At 55.2% G+C, this 27,136-nt stretch overlaps 1 protein-coding gene and 1 long non-coding RNA gene across 2 annotated transcripts in view; one reads left to right on the forward strand and one right to left on the reverse strand.

Annotated features, from left to right (window-relative positions):
• Positions 1 to 23,766, forward strand: part of FAM222A (family with sequence similarity 222 member A) — a 60,212-nt gene extending 36,446 nt beyond the window's left edge. The window contains 2 exon segments of the mRNA XM_070385993.1: positions 21,151 to 21,705; positions 21,708 to 23,766. Of these exon segments, the coding sequence (XP_070242094.1) occupies positions 21,151 to 21,705; positions 21,708 to 22,471 (1,319 nt within the window). The 3' untranslated portion in view covers positions 22,472 to 23,766.
• On the reverse strand, positions 879 to 27,136 carry LOC138991472 (uncharacterized). Its single transcript, XR_011467424.1, has 3 exons — positions 26,774 to 27,136; positions 3,905 to 4,065; positions 879 to 1,118 (listed from the first exon to the last, which is right to left on the reverse strand). It is a non-coding gene; the product is annotated as an uncharacterized lncRNA (long non-coding RNA).

Below are 27,136 nucleotides of genomic sequence, written 5' to 3' on the forward strand. Positions count from 1 at the left end.
ATCACCTCCAATAGCTTTGTTCATACAGATTGTTCCTAAGGCCCACTTGACTTCTCATTCCATGATGTCTGGCTCTAGGTGAGTGATCACACCATCATGGCTATCTGGGTCATGGAGATCTTTTATGTAGAGTTCTTCTGTGTATTCTTGCCACCTCTTCTTAGTATCTTCTGCTTCTGTTAGGTCCATACCATTTCTGTCCTTTAGTATACCTATCTTTGGATGAAATGTTCCCTTGGTATCTCTAGTTTTCTTGAAGAGATCTCGAGTCTTTCCCATTCTATTGATTTCCTCTATTTCTTTGCACTGATCACTGAGGAAGGCTTTCTTATCTCTCCTTGCTATTCTTTGGAACTCTGCATTCAAATGGGTGTATCTTTCCTTTTCTCCTTTGCCTTTTGCTTCTCTTCTTTTCTCAGCTATTTGTAAGGCCTCCTCAGACAGCCATTTTGCCTTTTTTGCATTTCTTTTTCTTGGGGATGGCCCCATTAATTAGGTCTTGTGTATTGTACTTACCTGTCATGATAGAGAAATGGAGTAGATGCCTACTGGTAATGTGTGCCAGTCTGCTGCTGCTTGTAGCTCCTAAAGCTTTGGCCTTATAAATGGTGATGCAATGCTATTTAATGCACAGATATTAGTACCTTAAATCTTCATAGTGAATTGCATCCTTCTTGGCTGTATTTAATACTTTTTGGCTTGGATTCAACTTTATCTATTAAGATGGTAACCTCATATTAAGATGCTTTTTTAATTCACAGTTTTTCTTGAAACCTTTGCCAGTCCTTTTATTTCAACCTTTCTGAATTACTTTGTTTAGCTGTGACTCATATAATATAGAGTTGAATTAAGCTTTGTGATCCAATCTGAATGCCTTTTAAAAAATGTTTAATAGGAGAGTTTAGCCCATTTACATTTATTGATGCAACAGATGTCTGGTATTAGTTCAGTCATGCAACGCTTTGTTTTAATGGCTTTGAAAAGTCTTTCCCCGTGTGATCTAAGTTCTCTGTGTACCTACTAATCATAGGAAAGGCTGGGATCCTTTTTCCAGTGCTGCAGTGTTCAACAGTTCCCTAATTTTCTATTTCTTTGACACGGCGTCTATTCCATCTACCCTAAAATGAACAAAATGATGAAATTAGTGTATATCCTTCTCTCTATAGCATTTTCTCTGTGTCACGTCATCCTTTTAAACCTCTATTAACTGACTTCAGCTTTAAATATCTTTTGATCCCAGCTATTAAAAATGAGGACACCTGTGTATTTATTTATACTTCTGATCCCCTCTCTCCCTTCTTATTGATACCATTACCTTCCTCCCAAGGGCTTGTGCTGTTAGCGTCTGGTTGCATCACCACAGGCCGTTCCATCGCAGGGTCCTAGATGACTAGGGGCCGTGCTCGCCACCAGCTCTCTTGCCTTGTTTCCCATCATCTGAAGTTGCCCTCTAGTCCATAGCTTAAGGCCTCCTGTGAACCACACTCCTGGAATCCCCACAAGTTCAGCACGGTCTGGAACTTTCTACTTGAATGAGCAAAGAAATCATTCCTGGGTCACTCTGTTTCCTTGAGGATTTTTTTTGCAGACCTTGTTCTGTTCTTTTCTAGTGTTGCATGTTACCATGGAGAAGCTGAAGCCTGCTCCTTCCTCCTCTAGGTTTCATTTTGATCTTTCCACATCTTTCATGCCATGACTCTCCGAGCCTGAGTCTTGGGGTTGACCCTTCCAAGTCTGTCTTTTCCTGGAGTCCGTGCCCTTCGACAGGCAGCTCCCAGGCGTGTGCTCTGTTACTCCAGTTTCCTTTTGTGTGTCTTCCCCATGCGCCCTCTTCTAATGAATGCCTTCCCAACTGTCTCCCTTGCCTTTTGCTCACTCTTCATCCTGTTTTCTGTGCCGCCTTTTTTCTCCCTGTGCTCATTCCATTTCTCCTTTCATAAGTTTCTTTTTATCCTACTCTTTGCATTTTTGCCTTAGAGAAACACTTGCTTACTACATTATTGGCTTCACAATGAAATATTTAGCCAAAACCTTCCTCTCTTCTGTGGCCACATTTTTTTCTGATGCAGAGTGGTTTGTTTTTTTCCCCCAACCATTATGGCCTTTTCCTTCCCTTTTCTTATATATTTTGATTAGGTCCTAGGCTGGTTCAGTTTTGATTACTTGCCTCCGGAGGGTATTTCCAGGAAGACAAGGTTGGGGGGGGAGGGGGTGGACCTAAGATGTTATATCAACATCCTCAGAACTGAAGGTCCTCGGATGGTGTTCTTTCGGAGATAGGGGTTTAGAGAAATATTTGTCTGCCTCATCAAAAACAGAACAATGACAGATAAGCTGGAAGGGCTTTCCGTTTCAAGGAAAAGTGTTTTTCATGCACAGCCCCTCTTCCCTCCTTTACACAGCCTCCAGGGAGAACACATTTTCTTTTATAAAATTAGATACTTCACTGAATAGATTGTCCGTGGCACATAATTCAGAAAGCATAAGAATTTACAGTGAAAAATAACTCCCCTTCCCAGAGGAAACCAGCATTAGCAGTTTTTTAAATACCCTCCTGAAAAATGCATGCCTGTGGGAGGGACAGCAAATACCTTTTATGTCAACATGCACAGCCCGATGCTTCTCGGCGCCTCGCCTTTTTCTCCTTCCTGATGTAGCTGGGAGATCACTCCCCACCTGACAGGAAGCGTGCCCTCGCCCCAGGTTAACGTAGCATCTTGACCCGTCTCTCCATGGACGGACATTTAGGCTGTTTCTAGTCTCTTGCTCTTCCAAACAGGGCTGCAGTGAACACCACCTTCGGCCATGTATGTATATCTGTGCAAAAATAATATTCCAGGATGGGCTTGCTGGCTCAGACGGTCTGTGCATTTTAACCACTGTCCAGGTGCCAGGGTTTCCTGCTTGCCCTCTGCTGCCAGCAGGCTGGAGGCAAGTGCTGGGCATGATGACCCGGCTGGTCCTCCCCGCTCTGAGGCCGGAACCAGAGAATGTGGTGCGCGTGTGTGCTCAGTCTCTTCAGTCCTGTCCGACTCTTTGTGACCCTATAGACCATAACCTGCCAGGCTCCTCTGTCCGTGGGATTCTCCAGGCAAGAATACTGGAGGGGGTTGCCATGCCCTCTTCCAGGGGATCCTCCCAACCCAGGGATGGAACCCAGGTCTCCAGCATTGCAGGCGGATTCCTTTACCATCTGAGCCACCAGGGAAGCCCCAGAATACTGGAGTGGGTAGCCCATCCCTCCCTCCAGGGGCTCTTCCCAACCCAGGGATCAAACCCACATCTCTTGTCTCCTGCATTGGCAAGCGGGTTCTTTACCACTAGCACCACCCGGGAAGCCCCACGAGAATGTGGAGGGCACCAAAGATGTCCCACTTGCCCTGCCCGCTCAGACCCTCTGAAATCTTTGTACTTCCTGCAAGAGTCGCTGACTCTGCCTGTAATTGAAGAGCATGGGAAAGAGGGCAGCCAGGATGGGAGATAAGCAAATTGAATTGGTGCCCTGCTGCCCGGTCAAGGCCTGGACAAGACTCCCGAGCACCCAGGCCGACCCACTTGTCCCCGTGGCGCTCCCCCCCACTTCCCCCAGGCAGAACCCAGACGGGAAGTGCTGGCCCTGAGCCTCATGGCCAGACCTCAGGCTGTGCTGTTTGTCACTAAGGGACAGAGGTCTTGACTGGGCCACATGCAGCCTGACCCTGGGTGAGCCCGTTGGGTCTCAGGGCTGGAACGCTCCCTTCTGTGAAGCGAGGGGCCAGAGCACCTAAGAAGCCATCCCCTGTGATGACGATGATGTCAGAAACCCAGTGGGGAGAAGACGTGGCCAGGTCTGAGCCCCTCTCCCGCTTCTTCCTGGGTGATGGCATCAGAGCGGCCTATCTGCACAGGGCTGCCCAGCACTGACCTCCACGAGCTCCCCGAACGTGCCAGCGAACCAGAAACGGCTGCAGTTCACCCCTGGGACCCGAGATCCGGCAGGTGGAGGACCCGGGGGCCGCGGGCAGCCACGTGTCCAGGAGCCCAGGCGGCTGGCTGCTGTATCCTGATCCAGCTGACCAAAGTGACCTGGAGGAAAGAAAGGTTGGGGGAGCGGCGAGTGAGGCGGGGAGGGAAAGTCCATCCCCCTTTCCTGCCTCAGGCCTGAGACCCGGGGCTGCTCCCAGCTGGGCAGGGCCAAACAGGACCCGCCCACCTGGGGACCATCCCCTTAATGAATATTTGACTTTCTTATCACGGTTTTGATAACACACACTTTGAGTCATGCTCCCCTGAGAGCACGGGCCAGGCAGAGGGCCCCGGTGGCAGCACGGGGGCTTGGCTGGTGCAGGGGGTGGGGGTGGGGGCCTTACTCAGTCGTCCAAGGTGGAGGGGTCTACCCCCACCCCCACCGCCCCAGGCGGCTGCCCTGGGAGAGGGTGTGAGCTTCCGCCCTCACTCTGTGGGATCTTGGGGGAGGGGTGCAGCCTTTCCTCTGTAGATGCGGGTACAGTGTCCGCCCCGCCCTTGTCCCCCTGATCCCCCAGGGCACCGGCTCTGAGACCTGATGGTCTGGGGGTCAAATCCTGGCTGGCCCTGAAGGGGATGTGTGTGTGTTCTTGGGCGAGTGAGTGGCCCTCTCGGGTCGCAGTTTCCTCCGCTGTGATGTGGGAATGAGAAGAAAAGGCGAGAACCCCCAGAGCCTGGCAGCAGACTCAAACCCTCTACCTGCCCCATGTCCCCCAGAGGCTGGGAGCCCTTTCCCCACACCCAGCCCGCAGAGGGACCACAGGCTCCCCAGCCTGTCTCTCCCGTCTTAAAGGGGAAAGCATCCAAGGGGTGGTGAACCCAAGAAGGTCCTGGAGCAGCTCTTCTCCCCAGTGCCCACCCCTCCTCACCCGACTCCCACCCGTCACCCCGGACCTCAAAAGGCGGGAGCCCCCAGCCCCATGAGTACTCCTGCAGGTACCACTGCTTCCACTAACACTAATAAAATAAGGAAGAAACAAAGCGATTTAAGATTCCAATAAAATGAAAAACCCACCGCTGGCCACACAGCAGATTCAATTAAGTAGCCGTTGCCAAGTGCAGCCAGGGAAATGGAGGGACAGGCCAGGGCTGCCCCCACCCAGAACGAAGCCAGGAGGGGATGGAGGCTCGGAGGTGACAGCCGGGACAGGCTGGGCGGATGCAGCCCCCTTTTACAACTGAATGAATAAAAATAAGGTCTCAGCAAACTAGGACGACAGGCGACTACTTCTATTACAGAGGTTTCAACCGCAACCACCACAAACCAACCCGAGGGCTGATAAAGTCAGAGGAGGACGAAGACCCAGGTCACTGCCTTCCCACACTGTGCGGAGGTGCTGGCCGCCTCAGCAAGACAGAGAAAATAAGTTTTAAGGATTAGAGAATCTGCCTGTGGTGTGGGAGACCCAGGTTCAATCGCTGGGTTGGGAAGATCCCCTGGAGAAGGGAATGGCAACCCATTCCAGTATTCTTGCCTATGAAATCCCATGGACAGAGCAGCCTGGTGGGCTACAGTCCAAGGGGTGGCAGAGTGGACACAACTGAGCGACTAAGGGTTAGAAGTTAAACTGCACAGAAGTTCCAAGAGAAGAATTCAGCAAGATTCTCAGAACATCAGCACATAATAAAGAATGTACTGCATAGCACAGGGAACTCTACTCAGCATCTTATAATAACCTGTAACAGAAAAGAACCTAAAAACATATATATAATGCACATCCTTGTGTATACTTTCTTTGGCTGCACCACATGGCTTGTTCCCCAACCAGGGACTGAACCCAGCCTTTGGCAGTGAAAGTATAGAGTCCTAACCACTGGACCACCAGGGAAGTCCCTTGCTTATCTTTTAAATCATCTCTAGAATACTTGTACCTACTCCAATGTAAATACTAGGTTCATTGAGTTCAGTCGCTCAGTCGTGTCCGACTCTTTGCGACCCCATGGACTGCAGCACGCCAGGCCTCCCTGTCCATCACCAACTCCCCGCGTTTACTCAAATTCATGTCCACTGAGTCGATGATGCCATCCAACCATCTCATCCTCTGTCGTCCCCTTCTCCTCCTGCCTTCAATCTTTCCCAGCATCAGGGTCTTTTCAAATGAGTTGATTCTTTGCATCAGGTGGCCAAAATATTGGAGTTTCAGCTTCAGCATCAATCCTTCCAGTGAACACCCAGGACTGATCTCCTTTAGGATGGACTGGTTGGATCTCCTTGCAGTCCAAGGGGCTCTCAAGAGTCTTCTCCAACACCACAGTTCAAAAGCATCAATTCTTCGGCGCTCAGCTTTCTTTATAGTCCAACTCTCACATCCATACATGATACTGGAAAAACCATAGCCTTGACTAGATGGACCTTAGTTAGTCTGCCACTGTTTCCACTGTTTCCCCATCTATTTGCCATGAAGTGATGGGACCGAATGCCATGATCTCATTTTCTGAATGTTGAGCTTTAAGCCAACTTTTTCACTCTCCTCTTTAACTTTCACCAAGAGGCTCTTTAGTTCTTCGCTTTCTGCCATAAGTGTGGTGTCATCTGCATATCTGAGGTTATTGATATTTCTCCCAGCAATCTTGATTCCAGCTTGTGCTTCATCCAGCCCAGTGTTTCTCATGATGTACTCTGCATATAAGTTAAATAAGCAGGGTGACAATATACAGCCTTGACGTACTCCTTTTCCTATTTGGAACCAATCTGTTGTTCCATGTCCAGTTCTAACTGTTGCTTCCTGACCTGCATACAGATTTCTCAAGAGGCAGGCCAGGTGGTCTGGTATTCCCATCTCTTTCAGAATTTTCCAGTTTGTTGTGATCCACACAGTCAAAACCTTTGGCATAGTCAATAAAGCAGAAGTAGATGTTTTTCTGGAACTCTCTTGCTTTTTTTCGATGATCCAGGGGATGTTGGCAATTTGATCTCTGGTTCCTCTGCCTTTTCTAAAACCAGCTTGAACATCTGGAAGTTCATGGTTCACATATTGCTGAAGCCTGGCTTGGAGAATTTTGAGCATTACTTTGCTAGCATATGAGATGAGTGCAATTGTGCAGTAGTTTGAACATTCTTTGGGATTGGAATGAAAACTGACCTTTTCCAGTCCTGTGGCCACTGCTGAGTTTTCCAAATTTGCTGGCATATTGAGTGCAGCACTTTCCAGCATCATCTTTTAGGATTTGAAATAGCTCAACTGGAATTCCATCACCTCCACTAGCTTTGTTCATAGTGATGCTTCCTAAGGCCCACTTGACTTCACATTCCAGGATGTCTGGCTCTAGGTGAGTGATCACACCATCGTGATTATCTGGGTCGTGAAGATCTTTTTTGTACAGTTCTTCTGTGTATTCTTGCCACCTCTTAATATCTTCTGCTTCTGTTAGGTCCATACCATTTCTGTCCTTTATTGAGCCCATCTTTGCGTGAAATGTTCCCTTGGTATCTCTAATTTTCTTGAAGAGATCTCTAGTCTTTCCCATTCTGTTGTTTTCCTCTATTTCTTTGCATTGATCGCTGAGGAAGGCTTTCTTATCTCTCCTTAATATTCTTTGGAACTCTGCATTCAAATGGGTGTATCTTTCCTTTTCTCCTTTGCTTTTCACTTTTCTTCTTTTCACAGTTATTTGTAGGGCCTCCTCAGACAGCCATTTTAATTTTTTGCATTTCTTTTTCTTGGGGATAGTCTTGATCCCTGTCTCCTGTACAGTGTCACCAACCTCCATCCATAGTTCATCAAGCACTCTATCAAATCTAGTCCCTTAAATCTATTTCTCACTTCCACTGTATAATCATAAGGGATTTGATTTAGGTCATACCTGCTGAATGCTCTAGTGGTTTTCCCTACTTTCTTCAATTTAAGTCTGAATTTGCCAATAAGGAGTTCAAGATCTGAGCCACAGTCAGCTCCCGGTCTTGTTTTTGCTGACTGTATAGAGCTTCTCCATCTTTGGCTGCAAAGAATATAATCAATCTGATTTCGGTGTTGACCATCTGGTGATGTCCATGTGTAGTCTTCTCCTGTGCTGTTGGAAGAGGGTGTTTGTTATGACCAGTGCATTCTCTTGGCAAGACTATTTGCCTTTGCCCTGCTTCATTCAGTACTCCAAGGCCAAATTTGCCGGTTACTCCAGGTGCTTCTTGACTTCCTACTTTTGGATTCCAGTCCCCTATAATGAGAAGGACATCTTTTTTGGGTATTAGTTCTAGAAGTTCTTGTAGGTCTTCATAGAGCCATTAAACTTCACCTTCTTCACCGTTACTGGTTGGGGCATAGACTTGGATAACTGTGATACTGAATGGTTTGCCTTGGAAACGAAGAGATCGTTCTGTAGTTTTTGAGATTGCATCCAAGTACTGCATTTCAGTCTCTATTGTTGACTATGATGGCTACTCTCTTTCATCTAAGGGATTCCTGCCCACAGTAGTAGATATAATGGTCATCTGAGTTAAATTCACCCATTCCAGTCCATTTTAGTTCACTGATTCCTAGAATGTCGACGTTCACTCTTGCCATCTCCTGTTTGACCACTTCCAATTTGCCTTGATTCATGGACCTAACATTCCAGGTTCCTATGCAATATTGCTCTTTACAGCATCGAACTTTACTTCCATCACCAGTCACATCCACAACTGGGTGTTGTTTTTGCTTTGGCTCCATCTCTTAATTCTTTCTGGAATTATTTCTCCACTGATCTCCAGTAGCATATTGGGCACCTACCGACCTGGGGAGTAAAGAGTTGTAAATATGATGTAAATGATATGCAGATGGTTGTAAATATGATGTAAATGCTATGAAAGTAGTTGCTAGTGCACAGCAAATTTTCCTTTTGCTTTTTGGAATTTCCAGTCCTCTGCTGAATCCTTGGATACAAAACCTGAGGATACGGAGGGCTGAGTGCATATTTATAAAGGATATTAGTCTATAGTTATTTGGTCAGTAAGATCCCCTGAAGGAGGAAATGGCAACCGACTCCAGTGTTCTTGCCTGGGAAATCTCATGGACAGAGGAGCCTGGCGGGCTACAGTCCTTGGGGTCACAGAGTCAGACACGACTGAGCAACTAAACAGCAACAACAGATACTAGCCTCACAGAATTAGTTAACAAATGTTCCCTCTGAGCCTCTTTTTTAGAAGGTTTGTGGGAAAATTGGTATTAATTCTTTAAACGTTCTGTAGAATACACCAGTGAAGCCTTATCTAGGCCTGGGCTTTTTTTGTGGGTGTTTTGGTTACCAGTTCAATCTCTCTCTTTATTCAGTTCAGTGGTTCAGTCGTGTCTGACTCTTGGTGACCCCATGAATCACAGCACGCCAGGCCTCCCTGTCCATCACCAACTCCTGGAGCTCACTCAGACTCACATCCATCGAGTCAGTGATGCCATCCAGCCATCTCATCCTCTGTCGTCCCCTTCTCCTCCTGCCCCAGTCCCTCCCAGCATCAGAGTCTTTTCCAATGAGTCAACTCTTCGCATGAGGTGGCCAAAGTACTGGAGTTTCAGCTTTAGCATCATTCCTTCCAAAGAAATCCCAAGGCTGATCTCCTTCAGAATGGACTGGTTGGATCTCCTTGCAGTCCAAGGGACTCTCAAGAGTCCTCTCCAACACCACAGTTCAAAAGCATCAATTCTTGGGCGCTCAGCTTTCTTCACAGTCCAATTCTCACATCCATACATGACCACAGGAAAAACCATAGCCTTGACTAGACTGACCTTTGTTGGCAATGCCTCTGCTTTTGAATATGCTATCTAGGTTGGTCATAACTTTTCTTCCAAGGAGTAAGTGTCTTTTAATTTCATGGCTGCAGTCACCATCTGCAGTGATTTTGGAGCCCAGAAAAATAAAGTCTGACACTGTTTCCACTGTTTCCCCATCTATTTCCCATGAAGTGATGGGACCGGATGCCATGATCTTCATTTTCTGAATGTTGAGCTTTAAGCCAACTTTTTCACTCTTCTCTTTCACCTCCTCTTTCCCTCTCTTTATTATGGGTCTATAGAGACTTTCTATTGTGTATTAAGTCAGTTTTGGTAGTCTGTGTGTATCTATAGGAATTGTTCATTTTATCTAAGTTATGATACTGTTACATTTACTAGGGAACCTAAATTTATTAAATATTAAGGAATATAAATATATTCACAAAAAGGTAAATAAATGACCTCTATGGAGAAAAAAATTGTTTATATAATGATAGTTTTTAAAGACCAAAACAGACTTATGTCCTGTGTGTGGACAGATATTCAATATGGAGAAGATCTGATCCAGTCCTCCATCCTGGCCGTCCTGTGCATAACCTGAAGACCTCACGTGGAAGTTGATAAAGAGCAGAGGGTCAAGAACAACCCAGGCGCTTCTGATGAAGAAGTGTAGGGGCCAGTTCTGCCATGGCTAGTCTGAAGTCCCATCACTTCATGGGAAATAGATGGGGAAACAGTGGAAACAATGTCAGACTTTATTTTTCTGGGCTCCAAAATCACTGCAGATGGTGACTGCAGCCATGAAATTAAAAGACGCTTACTCCTTGGAAGGAAAGTTATGACCAACCTAGATAGCATATTCAAAAGCAGAGGCATTGCCAACAAAGGTCAGTCTAGTCAAGGCTATGGTTTTTCCTGTGGTCATGTATGGATGTGAGAATTGGACTGTGAAGAAAGCTGAGCGCCCAAGAATTGATGCTTTTGAACTGTGGTGTTGGAGAGGACTCTTGAGAGTCCCTTGGACTGCAAGGGAAAGAGGGCACCAGGGAATGGGGCAGAGCGTCTAGAAATGGACAAGGCAGGCCTTGCGGATCACGGGGGTGGGTAGGCATTGCCAGGACCACTGGTTATCCAAATGCAGTGAATGACACTGCAGCCTTACCCAGCACTACACCAACAGGAACTCTGGGCAGACCAAAAAACCCACACCGTGGGAAGCAGACAGCAGTAGCACCCAGGCCTGACCTCCAAGGCCCACCGGGGTGGTGGGCCGGGCTGGGGCAGGTCGGGGTGGCTGGCAACCACCCGGCATCTCCCCACCTCCTCCCAGCAGAGAGGCCGGAGAACAGCTGCTCCCCGCCCCCCTCCTGGGCGGCCTCATTAGGGATTCTGCCGGTGCCACCAGCTAATTAGTGTCGCGTTAATTGAGCATTCAGAAGGCTGCCACCTCCAAGGGCAAGAGTGTCGGCAGCAGAGGGGAATGCAGATGTGGGCCGGCTCCTCCTGGTGGGATGGGGCCAGGCCCTCTGCCCGGGGACCCCCCGACCCCCACCTCAACACAGATAACAACTGTCTACTTCCCGAGCTTTAGGGAAGAGGCAACAGGCGAAAACTGGGAGGGCATGAGAAAGAGACAGCATGCACTCGAGGCCCGCCCATGCTCAGGCGCCCGGCACACCACCCCTCCGCCAGGAAAGCTGCAGTCAGCCCCCGTCACAGTCACCAAACGTGAGGTCCACCGAGGGGACAGGTTTGCCGGGGGAGGGCGGGGGGTGCCCAGTGGCTCACTGGAAGCCGCCCTCGACTGCCCAGGGACCAGCGTCTGTCCAGTAGGCACCCGGGCTCCCACCGCAAAGCCTGGCACGTGGGAGCAGGAGTCCTGGGCTAGGGTCCTGGCCTGGCCACCCACCTCCCCCACCTTGATGGGCAGGTACCACATGCCTGCCAGGGCCAAGTACCCCGGATGCACCCGCCCCTTCGGCCCCAAAAAGATGAGAAACTGAGGCTCTCACACCCAGCCGCTGCCCAAGGTCACCCCCACGAGTGGCCGAGCGGGCATCAGACAGCCACGGGCCTGCCTCCAGCCGGGGTCCCACTGCCCACCTCTCCCCAGTCTCAGCAGCACAGCCCCCCACCTTCCACCCAGGCTCCCCCCACCTCCAACTTCTGGAAGGCAGGCTGCCGCTGAGGTCTCCCTGTAGCCACATTAAACCCCACTCAAAGGGCTGCTTTTAATTGGCTTAATATACTCGTTAATAACTGCGTCTATTTAACACACCTGTAAAAGGCCCATAACATTAACTTAATGGCAGCAATGGCCTGCCCGCACTGCCAGCCAGCCAGGCAGCCTTTCAAATTTGCTGACAAGGAGGGGCCACGGCGGGCAGGCAGTGCGGGGGCAGCGGCGGGAGCGGCCCAGGTCACAGAGGGGCCGCCTGTGTTTCTGTACACGGGACCCAGGCTCTGCCCCCACAGGCTCTCGGATATTCGCTGGAGCCCACACCATCATTCGTGCGATGGTCCCGGGGCACCTGCTGTGGTTCCAGGCATTCTTTCAGGCATGAGGGTGCTGAAAAAGAGCAGGGCCTGCCCTCAAAGGCCCCCAGATCCAGCCCAAGAGACAAGCCAACAGCTACAGCAGGCAGTGCAGGGGGCAGGCAGGGAAGGCTGCCTGGAAGAGGAGGCATCTCAGCTGAGACCAAGAGGGGCACAGTCAGCAGACCAGGGGGTAGGTGAAGACCAGACCTCCTTTTCCTCCTCCTAGTGCATAATTCAGGCCTTCCGTGAACTAGGCACCACATGGACCATTCCGCCCCACCCCAGATTCCCCTTCCAGATCAGACCTTGGGGAGACCTGGACATGGGGCACTTCTTCCCAGGGTGTGGGGCGGGGGAGACAGACGCAAGATGACCAAGGTGTCCGGGCTACCAGCATCAACCTGAGAGAACCCATCCAACCGTGGTGTCCACGGTGCCCAGTGATTGACAGCAGGGGTCTGGGACATGGATGCCCAGGGCTTGAGTCCTGGCTCACAGATCCTGGTCCACCAGAAGCCTCAGACTGGCGGCGCCGCAAGCCACAACCCACCCACTGGTGTGTGGTGTGTCCTGCTGGTATCTGAACACTCTCAAAAGTGTTCCCCTCTGGGCATGCACGCCTCCCCCACCCCACCTCGGTCCCTGCCCCTCCGGGGCCTCCAGCTCATTTGCAGTCCATCTGTCCACCAGCGGTCAGCAGAAACGTGCAGAAATCTGTGTCTGCAACCCCCACCTGAAGCCCTGTTCCGTGAACATCCCACTCCTCTTCCGAAATGCAGGACCTTCCTCCCAGGGCCTCCACGGGGCTGGCAGAAGGGTGAAGCCGTGGGTGTTTGGGGCAATGCCTGGCCCAGAGGCGGCCCTCAACAGTGGAGGCGGGGGGTCAGCATGTAGAGGAGCCCCGGGGACACTGCAGCGGACCAGGGGTGGGGGTCCTGCAGAGGGAGCGCAGGGCCGTGGCCTAAATGCCACCCTGAGCAGCTCAGGCTTCATGCCAGCGGGGGCTCACGGGAGGGTCTGACAGGGAGAGGCACGTGGGCTTTAGTGAACTGCTCCCCAACAACCCAGGCACCCCCCGAGGGCAGGCACCCTTGACAGTGCTGACCACAGCTCTCCAAGGTCAGCGACGTCAGTCTCATCCCCATTCTACACAAGAGCAAACCAAGGCTCAGAGAAGGGCAGCGGCCTGCCTAGGGTCACACAGCCAGGTGAGCGTGGCAGGCCCGGATCTGACCATGAGGCCTTCCCAAAAAGCGGCTGACCGCCCTCTGTGCTCCGCCCAGGAGCAGACGCCGGCCCCAACACGGGGCGCCAGGGAGCCCTGGGCTGCTCAACCCCCGCCCCGCCCCACTCCACCCTGTGGCCGAGGCAATTACAGAAAAGCACAGACGAGAAGTAAAACGCCTTCTTCCCAGGCCAGGTGCTGCTGGCGTCCGGGGCTCTTTCCCTTGGTGTCTTGGTCCGACCCCCTTCGAGAGGGAAGGGGGGAGGCAGTCGGCCCCCTCTGTGGCCTCTTTCCATGTCCCCACTTCCCTGCCTCGTCAGAGCCCCCCCGACACCCGAGCTTGGCGCACAGTGGGGGTCTCCTGGGCGCTCTGTCTCCCAGGACGGTCGGGCTGCTCCCAGGGTAACCTCGTCTTGTTTCCCACCCAGGAGCCTCTGAGGGGTCGTGTTAAAACCCTCCTCGGCTCATGGCCTTTCTCTGCTCCCAGCCCTCCCACATGGAGCAAAGCCCGGATCCTCTCAGTGCCCCCCACCCCAAGGCCCTCCACGTGCCCCCGCCTCTCTGGTGCGTCTCCTATGACCACGCCTCCAGCTCCGCTGCCCCACACAAGCCCGTCCACTCCCCCATCAGAGGCCACGCGGCTCACCCCCTCACCTCCTTCCACTCTCCTGAGGGGCCACTTAAATCAGGGAAGCCTCACTGCTGACCACTGTGTCCAGACCAGGCTCTCCCATCGCATCCCTCTGCGTCCCCCACGCCCAGCTGTCCCGGCTACTCTGTCTGCATAGCAGGTCACCCCAAAGCCCAGTGGCCTCACACGCCATGTCATACGCTCAGACTACAGACAGGACACGGTGGGGTGGGGTGTCTGCACCGTGATGTCACTGGGGACGGGGGACGTGATGTCACTGGGGAGGGGAGGCAACCCTGCTGAAGACCTAGGCCCGGGCTGGAATCTTTGGAAGGCCTGTTGTTCGGTCGCTTAGTCACGTCTGACTCTGTGACCCCATGGACTGCAGCACGCCGGGTCTCCCTGGCCCTCACCATCTCCCGGAGTTTGCCTAAGTTCATGTCCATTGAGTCGATGCCATCCAACCATCTCATCCTCTACCGCTCTCTTCTCCTTCTGCCTGCAATCTTTCCCAACGTCAGAAGGCCTGCTCCTTCATAAATCAGGTGGTGGACGCCGGCTTTGGGGGCTCTGGGGCACTCAGACACCAAATGCGGCTTCTCCACGTGGCCCGAGCTTCCCAGACCAGGAATGGACGTCCTGAGAGGCAGAGATCCACTGGATCTCCGGGTGGAAGCCAGATAATACCTTTAGGACTGAGCTGCGACACTCACCAGCACCATTTCTGCTACCTTCATTCATTAAAATCGAGTTGCTTAGTTCATGTTTAAGTGGAGGAAAGTTAGGCTCCACTACCCATGGGGAGAAGTGCCAAAGAACTGTGGGTGTGTTTTAAAACTACCGCACCAGGGGACTTCCCTGGCGGTCCCGTGGTTAAGACTCTGCGCTTCCAATGCAAGGGGGCACTGGTTCGATCCCTGGTTGGGGGGTACTAAGATTCCACATGCCGCTCAGTGTGGCCAAAATAAAATAATAAGAAGGAAAAATCATGTTATTGAGAAATTGCCTGACTTTATTAAAGAGTCCTGTAGAACTTCAGGTTAAACTACCTTTAAAAACAAAACCAACCACGGCTGCTGTCTCCTTCACGGGGCTGTCGCTGCCTGAAACATATGTTACTGTCTGTCTCCCTGAACTTGGGCTTCCCTCGTGGCTCAGCAGTAAAGAATCCACCTGTCAATGCAGGAGACCTGGGTTCAATCCCCAGGTCAGGAAGATACCCTGGAGAAGGAAATGGCAACCCACTCCAGTGTTCTTGCCTAGGAAATTCCATGGACGGAGGAGCCTGATGGGCTACGTTCCACAGGGTCGCAAAGAGTGGGACACGACTAAGTGACGAAACCACCACCACTACCCCCGACTAGCTCCAAGAGGGTAGGCACTTCAGTTCGCTTTGCCTGCTGCTCATCTCCAGGCCCAGGATGGAGCCTGCATGCAGGAGGGGCTTCGGAAATACCCGAGGCACGCCGACCTGGGTGGGGGCTCATCTCCACAGGGCTGTCTCTGGCTTCATTCCTCCCAAGACCCAACTCTCCCAAGGGTGGAGACTAGTGGGTAACAGGGGCTCCCAGGCTGGACAGGTTCCTTCTGGCTGACCACAGCCTCGTTGTGCGTTCAGCAAGGCTTCCCTGAAGAGTGGACAGGCCAGCTCCAGGAGCCCCATCTGCTGGGAGAGCAGGATGAGCCCAGGGCAGGCGGCATCTGCCTGCGGCCACACCAAGCAACCACCAAACCTTTGCCAGGGTCCCCTGAGCCAGCTCAGGGGAACCCAGGAAGGTAAGGCCTGCAGGGCCACAGGTCCCTTCCTCTGCCCCCTCCCCCCAGGCAGAGCTCCCCTGGACACGTGCTCGCCTTTGGGTGGCCCTTCACTGCGTAGAAGCCCACCGCAGACAGCTGGCTTGGCTGGTTGCTCTGTAAGAGGCCTTTTTGTGCCATATTTGTGAGAACGGGGCTGTGTGATGCCCCTGAACACTAGCAGCTGGGCTCACCTCCAGGCGAGGGTCTGGAGCCTCTTCCTACAGGGGCTCGGAGGCCTGGCCTGGCCCGAGTGACCAGGGAGCCCCCCACCCCCAAGCCGCGGCCACTGTGCTCTGCTGGGCAAGGCTGCATTTGAGGCCCCGGGTGGCTCAGGAGAAAGCCCTTTAGGAACAAGGTGTGACGTAGTAGAGGCTGCGGATGCCAAGGCTCACAGGGCGCGGTGATCACACCAGGTTTGGACAGGGTGACTCTGGTCCATGGTCACCCGAAGGCGAGCACATGTCCGGGGAGCTCTGCCCGGGGCTGCCTGCGCGGTCGTGTGTCCTTGGACGGAACGCCTCCCGCCTCTCTGAGCCTCCAGGCTGACTTGATGGTCCCTCCTCAACACTGTCTGCCTCCTGAGTCTATGGAAGAAGACGGTGGGGTGGGGGGCGCGGGGGGAGCTTCCTGGGTCTCCCAGCCTCGGCTGGGGCCTGCCTTGGGGTACAGGGGGAGGTGACGATGATGTGGAAGCCGAGCCCCAGCTCTGCCCTCACCAGCTGTGTTTCGGGAGGTCCCATTTCTTTCCTCTGTAAGATGGGGGCCTGGATCAGTTATCTACTGCTGTGTGGCAAGTCACTCCAGAATGTAGTGGCTTAAAGCAGGGGTCCCTACCCTCCAGGATTTAATGCCTGATGATCGGAGGTGGAGCTGATATAATACTAGAAATATAGTGCACAGTACATGTAATGAGCCCTCCCCCAGCCCTGTCCCAGTCCAGGGAAAACTTCTCTTCCACGAAACTGGTCCCTGGTGCCAGAAAGGCTGAGGACCGCTGGCTTAAACGGGTCAGTCGTTAGATACTGGCTCCTGTTTTCCGTGGATCAGGAGCCCCCTAGCTGGTAGCTCTGCTCTGTGTCTCTCATGAGGCTGCGGGCAATTGTTGGCAGGGGCTGCAGTAACCCGAAGGCCTGCCCGGGGCTGAAGGACTTGCCTCCCCAGGATGGCTCACATGGCTGCTGGGCCTCCCTGCAGGCTGCTCCCGTGTCCGCACGGGCAGAGCAAGTGATCCTGCCCTGGACTTCTCGCCCCTTCCCTTCACCGGACCACTGGGGTCTCGCGACAGGTCTTGGAAGCTGCCTGCCAAATGCCACAACTTGTCTGCTGCCTTATTTGTGAAATGGGACCGCCTCCCAACCCCTGGGAGGTGGGTTGGGAACCCCAGGTGCCGCAAACAAGAGGCTTGGGGCAAAGCTGTAGGCCCAGAGCCTCGCACATACTAAGCGCTCGCAGAAGACAGCCTCTCGGGGTACCACCGCCATCGGCTCCCACAAACGCTGGAGGGACCCCAACTGGCTGAGGGCCCTTCTGACCAGTGGGGGGCCAGGCGGGCCCCTTCTGTCCACAAATGGGAACAAGAAACAGGCATTGCCGTTTTTTTTTTTTTGCCTCCTTCTTCAGGTTTTAAACACCTAATTTATTCCATCCATTAGATAGATTTTGTAGATTTAATCATTTTCACAGTTGGTGGCTCATTGGATACTCAAGATAAACTCCAAATGAAAGTATAATGGTGAGGACAAATGAGTTTTCACACCACAATGGCAGAAACTTGCTTGGGAAGAGAGTTTAAGGGGAACAAAAATACATACAGATATCATTTTTTTCCCTCGGCAGCCGCTTTTGCTGACTATAGTAGGTTACCACAGTTAATTTCACCAGTTTTGTTCATCTGTAAAATTGCATAAAAGTGACATTTTTGTGCTCATTATAGCAACTGCTGATTTATGGCTGGTAAATGAAGAACTGGGCCCTTTTTTGTGGGACTCTCCGAGCGGCGCTAAGTGCCCATGAAATTGCTTGTATAATGTAGTTTAAATCCAATCTCAGAGAAAGATTCCCCCGTTGGCCAAAGTGACATTTCCATTCTCCACACCGAGTTTATTTTAGGCCACTTGTGGTGGGGAGGGGGGTCGGTTGCCCCAGGCAGGGTCAGGATGGGGGACCTGGGTCAGCTTCACCCGCCCAGCTCTCATCGGGGCCACAGGGATGGGTGCGTACTCTGTCACCAGCCTCCTCCTTCCCCGCTGCCCTGCCCAGCTCAGGGCAGAGGAGCACCGTCCTCCTGATACATGGTCTTCCTGGCCTGCTCCTCCCTGGCCGAGAACCTTCCATGGCTGCTGAGGCCTTGGCCTAGGGCTCCTGAGGCAGCACGGCTGACCCCGCATCCAGGCAGTTCCTTGTGGCCGGGTTTCTGTCCTGGGCACCGCATCCCTGACCGGTACCCACGAGAGGCCATGAGACCCTCTCCCCAAGTTAGGATGACAGAACTCGTCTGTGGACGACATGGCCAGTGTACCCTGGGGACAGAACCATCGGGAGTTCCTGCCCCATGGTGAAGAGGCCCTGCTCAGGCCTGACACCCTCCTGAGCTGCCTGGGGTGGTCTTTCCTCCCCACACACCTGCCCTGCGCTTCTGCTCCTTCTCTGGTTCATCATTCCCATGGGGGCACACTGCCTCGCCTCCACACCTTTGCCCATGTGGCTTCTGCCTGGAATACGTTCCTCTCCTTCCTCACGCCTTCAGCCCTGCCCTAGCAGAGACACTCTCTCTTCCAGAAAGCTGTCCCTGGAGCCCCCGGGGTGAGGATCCCCTGTGTCCCCATCATAGCACTCGGTTCGCTCAGATTGGCTGTGAGTCCTCGAGGGGGTCTGCCTGCCAATGTGGGAGACGTGGGTTCGATCCCTGGGTGGGGAAGATCCCCTGGGAGAAGGAAATGGCAGCCCACTCCAGTATTCTTGCCTGGAGGATCCCCTGGACAGAGGAGCCTGGTGGGCCACAGTCCATGAGGTCACAAAGAGTCAGACACAATTTAGCGACTGAGCACATATGCTTACGTCTCGAGGGGTTGGGGGTGAGGCTCGGGGAAGGTGGGATGTGGCGGGTCACCTTCCCGTTGGTGGGACTTGCACTCTGTCCCAGCCACGATGCCAGGCCCACCCGTGCACATGCCCTGCCCCTTCCTCTCCCGGGAAGACCGTTGTTGTGCCCAGCAGATGGGGAGGGTCATAACACACGTGGAGAGACCCACTTCTGCTGAGGCTGCGCCACTCGACTTGTTAAACCTCACAGCAGCCAGGAGAGGCAGTGTTAGCAGCAGCATAAACCCATTTTGCAGGTGAGGAAATATGCTCAGGGTGGTGAACCCCTCCCTCGCCTCCCCCAAGACTCACTGCTGGGCTCCAGGGGATGCCCTTGGCGGGGCAGGAAGGCAGTGCGCCATGAGAACTTGTAGGGTCCTCCTTGCCCAAGGGCCCAGTCAAGTCTCGGTCTCCCAGGACCTGCTGTGCGCTGCACCCCCTGGTGGGCCGCTTGGCACAGACGTTCCCCGAGGCCGCCCTGCAGACCTGGCACAGTCATCCCCGTTCCACAGGTGGGAAAACTGAGGCTCAACCAGACCAGCCACTTGTCCAGGACCACACAGCCCCACAAGCAGGCAGGACTCCACCCAGGCTGCCAGCTCCAAAGCCCTGGGTCTCTCCACCTGCTTCCTGCAGGCTCCTCGCTCCCCTCCCTACTGCAGAGAGGGTCTCGGACAGCCCCGAGGGAGGTCTCAGGACTGGGAGGGTCTCTGGAGGGGACAAGGGGTCTGCCCGCCGGCCACCTGCTTCCCCCGCTGCATGGGCCAGCTGTGCCCACCGACAGTGGGATTGCCCTTCAGGGAATCCCCTAGTGGTCCACTGGTTAGTGCTTTCACTGCCGAGGGCCTGGGGTTCAATCCCTGGTCATGGAACTAAGACCGCACATGCTGTGCAGCACAGCATGGTCAAAAAAAATTTTTTAATAAAATAGCTGGTAAAGAATCACCTGCAATGCAGGAGACCCCGATTCAATTCCTGGGTCGGGAAGATCTGCTGGCGAAGGGATAGGCTACCCACTCCAGTATTCTTGGGCTTCCCTGGTGGCTCAGCTGGTAAAGAATCTGCCTGCAATGCAGGAGACCTGGGTTGGGAAGATCTCCTGGAGAAGGGAAAGGCTACCCACTCCAGTACTCTGGCCTGGAGAATTCCATGGACTGTATAGTCCATGAGGTCTCAAAGAGTTGGACATGACTGAGCAACTTAGCAAAGAAGGAAATGGCAACCCACTCCAGTACTCTTATCTGGAAACTCTCATGGACGGAGGAACCTTGTAGGCTGCAGTCCATGGGGTCGCTAAGAGTCAGACACGACTGAGCGACATCACTTTCACTTTTCACTTTCATGCATTGGAGAAGGAAATGGCAACCCACTCCAGTGTTCTTGCCTGGAGAATCCCAGGGACGGGGGAGCCTTGGTGGGCTGCTGTCTATGGGGTCGCACAGAGTTGGACACAACTGAAGCGACTTAGCAGCAGGAGCAGCAGAGTGACTTAGCACACATGCACGCACACCAGAAATGACCCAAACGCCACTAGCAGTAGGAAGGATGAGCAGGACAAGTGTGTCCTGCAGTCACACTCCAATACCCCAAGGCCATGAGAAGGGACAGGCCCTGCCCCCACAGCTCCCCAGATGAACCTGGAAAAGTAACCTTGAGTGGGAGAGACCCGACACCGTGTGATCCCTGCTCACCTGTGCCGACAACAGGAGTGGTCAGGAGTCTGGAGGGCCTTCCCCTTGGTCCCCTTGCTGTGGTTCCTGTCTGAGGGCGGGCGCAGGGGCTGCTCTGGGGACTGGCCACCTGCCCCCCCTCCCCCAACTTGAGTGTCACACGAGTGTGTTCTGTGTGTGAAAGTGCAGTAAGTCTGTGATGCGTTCAGTTTCCTTGACATACTTTACACTGTGATACAAAGCTTAAAAATTTAGAAGGGGGGACTTCCCTGGAGGTCCAGTGCTTTAAGATTCTGTGATTCCAACTGCAGGGGCCCTGGGTTCGATCCCTGGTCGGGGAACTAAGATTCCACATGCCACATGGGCACGGCCCAATTTTTTTTTCTTTTTCATTTAAAAAATTTGGATGCATGAAGGAGCAAGGGAGGCGCGGCTGGGGAACCCTTCCAGGGAGCCCTAGGGGGCGCGGCCTGCAGGTCGGCCCTCACCTGTGCATCCTCCCCTCCCCGTGTACCCCTGCAGGCGAAACGGTGGCTAGCTCCATGCATTCCTCCCGCTACCCGAGCCCGGCCGAGCTGGACGCCTACGCCGAGAAGGTGGCCAACAGCCCGCTCTCCATCAAGATCTTCCCCACCAACATCCGCGTGCCCCAGCACAAGCACCTCAGCCGCACGGTCAACGGCTATGACACCAGCGGCCAGCGCTACAGCCCCTACCCGCCGCACACGGCCGGCTACCAGGGTCTGCTGGCCATCGTCAAGGCCGCTGTCTCCTCCTCCTCCAGCGCGGCCGCGCCCGCCGGGCCCGCCAAGAGCGTGCTCAAGAGCGCCGAGGGCAAACGGACCAAGCTGTCGCCGGCCACCGTGCAGGTGGGCGTCGCGCCCTACCCGGCGCCCAGCACGCTGGGGCCCCTGGCCTACCCCAAGCCGCCCGAGGCGCCCGCCCCGCCGCCTGGCCTGCCCGCAGCTGCGGCCCCCGCCGCCGCCGTCATCCCCCTGCCCGGCCGCGGCCTGCCCCTGCCGCCCTCCAACCTGCCCTCCATCCACAGCCTCCTCTACCAGCTCCACCAGCAGTGCCAGGCCCCGGCGCCGCGCCCGCCGCCTGCCAGGCCGTGCCCGGGCCCCCGCCCAGCCCGGCCAAGCACGGCCCGGTGCCCGGCTTCCCCCGCGCGGCCTACTCGGCCACGGCCGGCCCGCCCGAGTGCCGGAAGGGCGCCGAGTTGGGCCAGGGGAGCACGCCCGCGGCCTTGACGTTGGCCGGGGCCGCCAAGCCCGCGGGCTACGCGGACGGCGGCCTGGATTACCTGCTGTGGCCCCAGAAGCCGCCCCCGCCGCCGCCGCCGCCCCCCCAGCCCCTGCGGGCCTACGGCGGTGGCGCGCTGGCCAGCAAGTCCCCCGAGGCCTGCGGGGGGCGGGCGTACGAGCGGGCCAGCGGGTCGCCCCTCAACTGCGGCGTGGGGCTGCCCGCCAGCTTCACCGTGGGCCAGTACTTCGCCGCCCCCTGGAACAGCGTGCTGGTGACCCCCACCAGCGACTGCTACAACCCCGCAGCAGCGGCGGCGGCGGCGGCAGCGGCGGCGGCTGCCGCTGGGACCGAGCTGGGGCCGGGGGCCGCCCGGGAGCTGGCGGGGCCCCCGGCCGAGACCCTTTCGGGCCTGCCCAGCAAGAGCGTGTGCAACACAGCCGTGCTCAGCAGCAGCCTGCAGTCGCTGGAGTATCTCATCAACGACATCCGGCCGCCCTGCATCAAGGAGCGCATGCTGGGCAAGGGCTACGAGACGGTGGCCGTGCCCCGGCTGCTAGACCACCAGCACGCCCACATCCGCCTGCCCGTCTACAGATAAGGCCGGCCCGGCACACGCACGGACCAACGGGCAGGGCGCCGAGGAGGCTGGGGTGGGCAGGGAGAGGGAGGCCGCACAACAGGGTGGGCGGCACGCGGGGCGGTGGGGATGGGGGACATCCCGGCCCCGAGTGCCCCCAGATGCCCACAGGGAGGCCAGGCTGGCGATCCGCCAGCTGCCACCGATGGGGAGTTGGCCAGGTGACCTCTCGCTCACGACGCCCCTCCCCACCATCGGCTGCCCCGGCCCGCCCCCCAGGGGAGGCCTAGGGGCAGCCACCCCCCAGGTCCATGCCTCCCTCCATCCAAGCTGGCGAAGGCCGGGAGAGAACAGAAGCGGTTCTTCCGGGCTGTCCAGGAGAGGGGCTCAGGCCACAGTGGGGCGCAGGAGGAAATGTGATGGCCTGGGGGCGGGGGTGGGATCGGAGCAGGCCCCTCCCCCCGGGCTTAGCTCCTCCCTCTTGAGGTCCCAGTCTCCAGGAGAAAGAGCAGCGGGGGCCCACAGCACCCCCCCACCCGCACTGTCCAATCCCGGTGAAGACCAGACTACAAGAGGCTCCGGGGAATGCTGGTCCCTCTGCTCCTCCCCTTCTAGACCCTCTCCCCCTCCCCATCATGCCTTCCCCACACAGACTCCCATCTCCATTCTCCAGACCCTGGACCACTACCTTCCCCCTTCCCACCAGGACCTCTTATGGGGGGGCTGCCGGGCACAGTTGTGCAGGTTGTGTACTGCACAAGGGCAAACTCATCCGAGGAGACGTCATTTGCATCCTAGACGTGTGTGTTTATGACAGCAAATTTTCTGAACCTTGAGGAAGGGGCGGCATTGACCTATTCGCACAAAGGCGCCATAGGGGCTAACAGTGTCAGAGGGCTCAGACCCTGCTTCCTTCAGGGGTCCTCCCAGGAGCCAGTGCCAGGGCAACCTGCTGGTTTTAACTGGGAGATCCAATCCACCCCCTTTTCCTGCAAGCCACCCTCCAAGGCCTGCCCCACACCACTTGGGAGGGGGGATCACGCAGGCATGGGGGGGACCCCCATTAAGTCCCTAAGGCCCAATTTTCCCAAGTCCTGGCCCCTCTGGCACTCTGGAAGCGGTACTGTATCTCTCTCCAAGGCCTGTTCAAGCACTAAGTGCATTTACGAATCTCTGAGAATGTTTTTTTTTATATACTAAAATTGACCATTATATTCTACTGTGAGAAGTACGGTCTGCACTATATTGTTTTAAAAACGAAGAGAAAGAAAAAAAAAGGAAAACACAGATGGTGTCTCAGCTGTGGGATTGTTTCGTTAAGCTCTTGTGTTTGTTCGTTCTTCCTTCCTCCACCGCCCCCAACCCTTCCCCCGCCAGGAGTAAATCGGGCTGTCTTCTCCCCTGGCAGGGCTCGGAGCCCTGGGGAGCAGGTGGGGAGACTCCCGGCATCCCCTCTGCTGAGCCACTTTGTAGGTGATGTTTCATTTGCTCCCCTAGGTCTTCTGACCCTGTTAACGTGTCAGCCACTCGGCAGGGCCAGCGACCGGTCCATAGGGCAGCTGAGACAGAGCCCAGCCCAGGCCCCACTGGCTCATTCCCTGAGGGGTACAGAGGGGATCTGGGGTTGGTGTCCCCCCTGCATCACTAATCCCCCCCCCTCAGTGCCTGGCACCCTCTGTGCGTCCCCTTAAGCAGTGTGGCTTGGGGACAGGCCAAAGTGGTTGAGCAGTGGCCATCTCCCTGGCCAGCCCCAGCACATACACACCCCATGCCCCAGGGGCCTGGGGGATATCCAGGAGACCTCCCTTGCCCCAGGATGCTCAGCATGTATCAGGTGCTTACTGGGCGTTTTCCTATACACAGCATCTCTTGGGAGCCTCGCCACTGCTTGTAAGGTGTGCTGTGCTAAGTCACTTCAGTGGTGTCTGTCTCTGTTGTGACCCCCTGGTCTGTAGCCCGCCAGGCTCCTCTGTCCATGAGGATTCTCCAGGCAAGAATACTGGAGTGGGTGGCCATGCCCTCCTCCAAGGGATCTTCCCCACCCAGGGAAGTCTTAAATCGACTGCATTGGCAGGCGGGTTCTTTGCCACTAGCGCCACCTGGGAAGGAAGCTTGTAAGGTAGGGGGTGTTCTAGAGGAAGAAGCTGAGGCTCAGAGATGTGAAGTTACCTGCCTGAGGTCACACGGCAAGTCTGCGGAAAGTTGGGGTTCAAACCCCACAGCATAGACTCTTGTTCACATCCTGTCCCCTCCTTCCTCCCTGACCTGCTGGCCCAATGTCTGAACAGAGGGGAATGGGAGGTATCCCCAGTCTGATTCAGGCCTGCCCTCTCATGCATGGAGCCCCATCTGGATGCCTGGCATGGCAAGATTCGGGGAAGAAGAGGGACAGAGGGGACACCCTGGATGTGACCTTGCAGTGGGGACATCCACCTCCCTAAGGCCAGGCCCCAGAGCCTGGCAGCACACGGAGGTTTCAAGAAGAGGCTGTGTCCAGGACAGGACCCAGGCCCTTCTGAGCCGGGTCAGTGAGCCAGACATGTCACCAGGGCCTGAAGAGCAGGAGCAGGGGTCCGGCTGGGTGACAGGCCAGGGAAGCCATCGCTGCGTGAAAGGCCCCTGGTGGTGGTGGTTTAGTCGCTAAGTCGTGTCTGACTCTGCGACCCTGTGGACCAAAGCCCACCAGGCTCCTCTGTCCATGGGATGTCCCAGGCAGGAATACTGGAGCGGGTTGCCATTTCCTTCTCCAGGGGATCTTCCTGAACCAGGGATCAAACCCACGTCTCCTGCACTGGCAGGTGGAGTCTTTACCCCTGAGCCACCGGGGAAGCCCGAAGGCCACTGGGTTTGACCACAGACAGGATGCAAAGGAGCACTGACACAGTGCTTTTCTGACCTCATGTAACTGAGTCTCACAACGGCCCTTCCAGGTCATAATAAAATCATCCCTGTTTTACAGATGAGGACACAGAGGATCTGAAAAACAGCCACAAAGAGAGGAAGAGGGAGGCGGGTTCTGGCATCAAGCCCCACACTTGGGGCCAGGCTGCCCCCAGACGTTCTACCTTCACACATCTCTGAAGCTCACCAGGGGCATCGCAGCGCCCAGGGCTATCCAGCCTCTGGAGGGAGCATGCCCTAGGTACAAATCCTACCATAGGTACTTTAAGTGACCCAGAACCAGTCCATCCCCAAAGAGGGCAACGCCAAAACCAGGAATGGAATTCAAGGAGACCACAGTGTGGGCACTTGGGAGAGGGGCGGGGCAGAGCAGGCTCAGCGCTGGGGGCGGCAGCCCGTGGCCTGGCTGTCCCCGGGGCTACCACTGCAGCCACCTCTGCACCAACGCTAGGTAGCCCAGGTCCCCAGGTCCTAGGCCTACCAGCAGGCCCGCCAGGCAAGGGGACAGAGACTGCAGCCACCCTCCAGGCCAGGTCCCTCACATCCAGGGTGAGGACCCGTCCCCTATCAGAGGAAAACCTCCTGACCCCTCTGCAGGGCGAGTGAAGAGGCAAGCAGGTGGGGCCACGGAGCACAGCCAGTCCGGGCCTGAGCCCAGGACCCAGCTCCGTCCTAGTACCAGCTCCCTGGGTGCCTTGGCCGGGTTTCTTCTCCCTGGGGGCTGAGGGAGCTGAGCTCAAAGGGCTCTCCAGCCTCGTTAAAACCACGTAGAGGAGCAGTGCAGGTGTTAACGATGTTATCATCACTACAATTACCGACAGCCCTGTTCCTGCAGGCAAACAGGCCCAGGCTCAGCGCTAAGTAGTAGGTAGCTCTCACCACAGTTCAGGTGTACGTGGTATACTTGAGGCCAGCAAGACCAGAGAAGGGCGATCACTTTGCCTAAGTTCACGCAGTTCAGGATGGAGCTCAGAGAAGGGGCAGGCGGGGGCAGACCACCGGCCTTCTGATTCAGAATCGAAGCTCTTAACTCCTATGCAGAGACTAAAACCACCACCGATCCCTGAACACGTCCTGCCTGGCTCCAGAACGCAGATCCAGCATTGGTTCCCACACCCTGCGGCACTGCTGGGACCTCCTGTGGGTGATGGACGCAGAGAGGAGCCACCTGCTCCCCCACCAGAGCTGCCTGCCTTCCCTTTATAAAGACACTAGAAGCTTCTCCCTCTCTGGGTATCTGGGGTTCATCCCTAGTTAGAGGTGAGCTGTCTAGTCCCGTAGGCATGTGCTGGAACCACGTATATTACTACCACTTCCCATCATAACAACAGTTAGATCACTCCATGTTCCAGAGGCCTCAGATGCGCGTAAGGGCTTCGGCAAAGCTTTAATTGCAGGGGAGTCCATGGCAGGGACACTCACCTTTGTGGGCTAGCTCCATGTCTTCTTGTCTCATCCCAACCTTTAGATCCCGCTCCCATTTCCATCCCCGCGCCTGGCCTCCAAGCAGCGACTTCGACCTCGCTCCGCAGCGCTGAGCTGCACCTGGGACTCCTCGTGCCCCACGTGCCCTGCGCCAGGGTTTCTCCTACCTGCGCTGTAGTGCGCATGCGCGTCCCGGGAGTCTTTAAAGGGCCCACGCAGTCACTACGGGGCCCCCTTCGCTGGCCATTGGAAGGTGGGGCCCAGCCATGGTGGGTGGGCAAGCCCGGGGGAACAAAAGATTTTTTTGTTTAGCTCACCGGAGAGTGACAAGGGGAGAGGAGGAGGCAGGAGGCAGGAAAA

This window comes from Bos mutus, chromosome 17 (genome assembly GCF_027580195.1).
Source record: "Bos mutus isolate GX-2022 chromosome 17, NWIPB_WYAK_1.1, whole genome shotgun sequence".
NCBI classification, from domain to species: Eukaryota; Metazoa; Chordata; class Mammalia; order Artiodactyla; family Bovidae; genus Bos; species Bos mutus.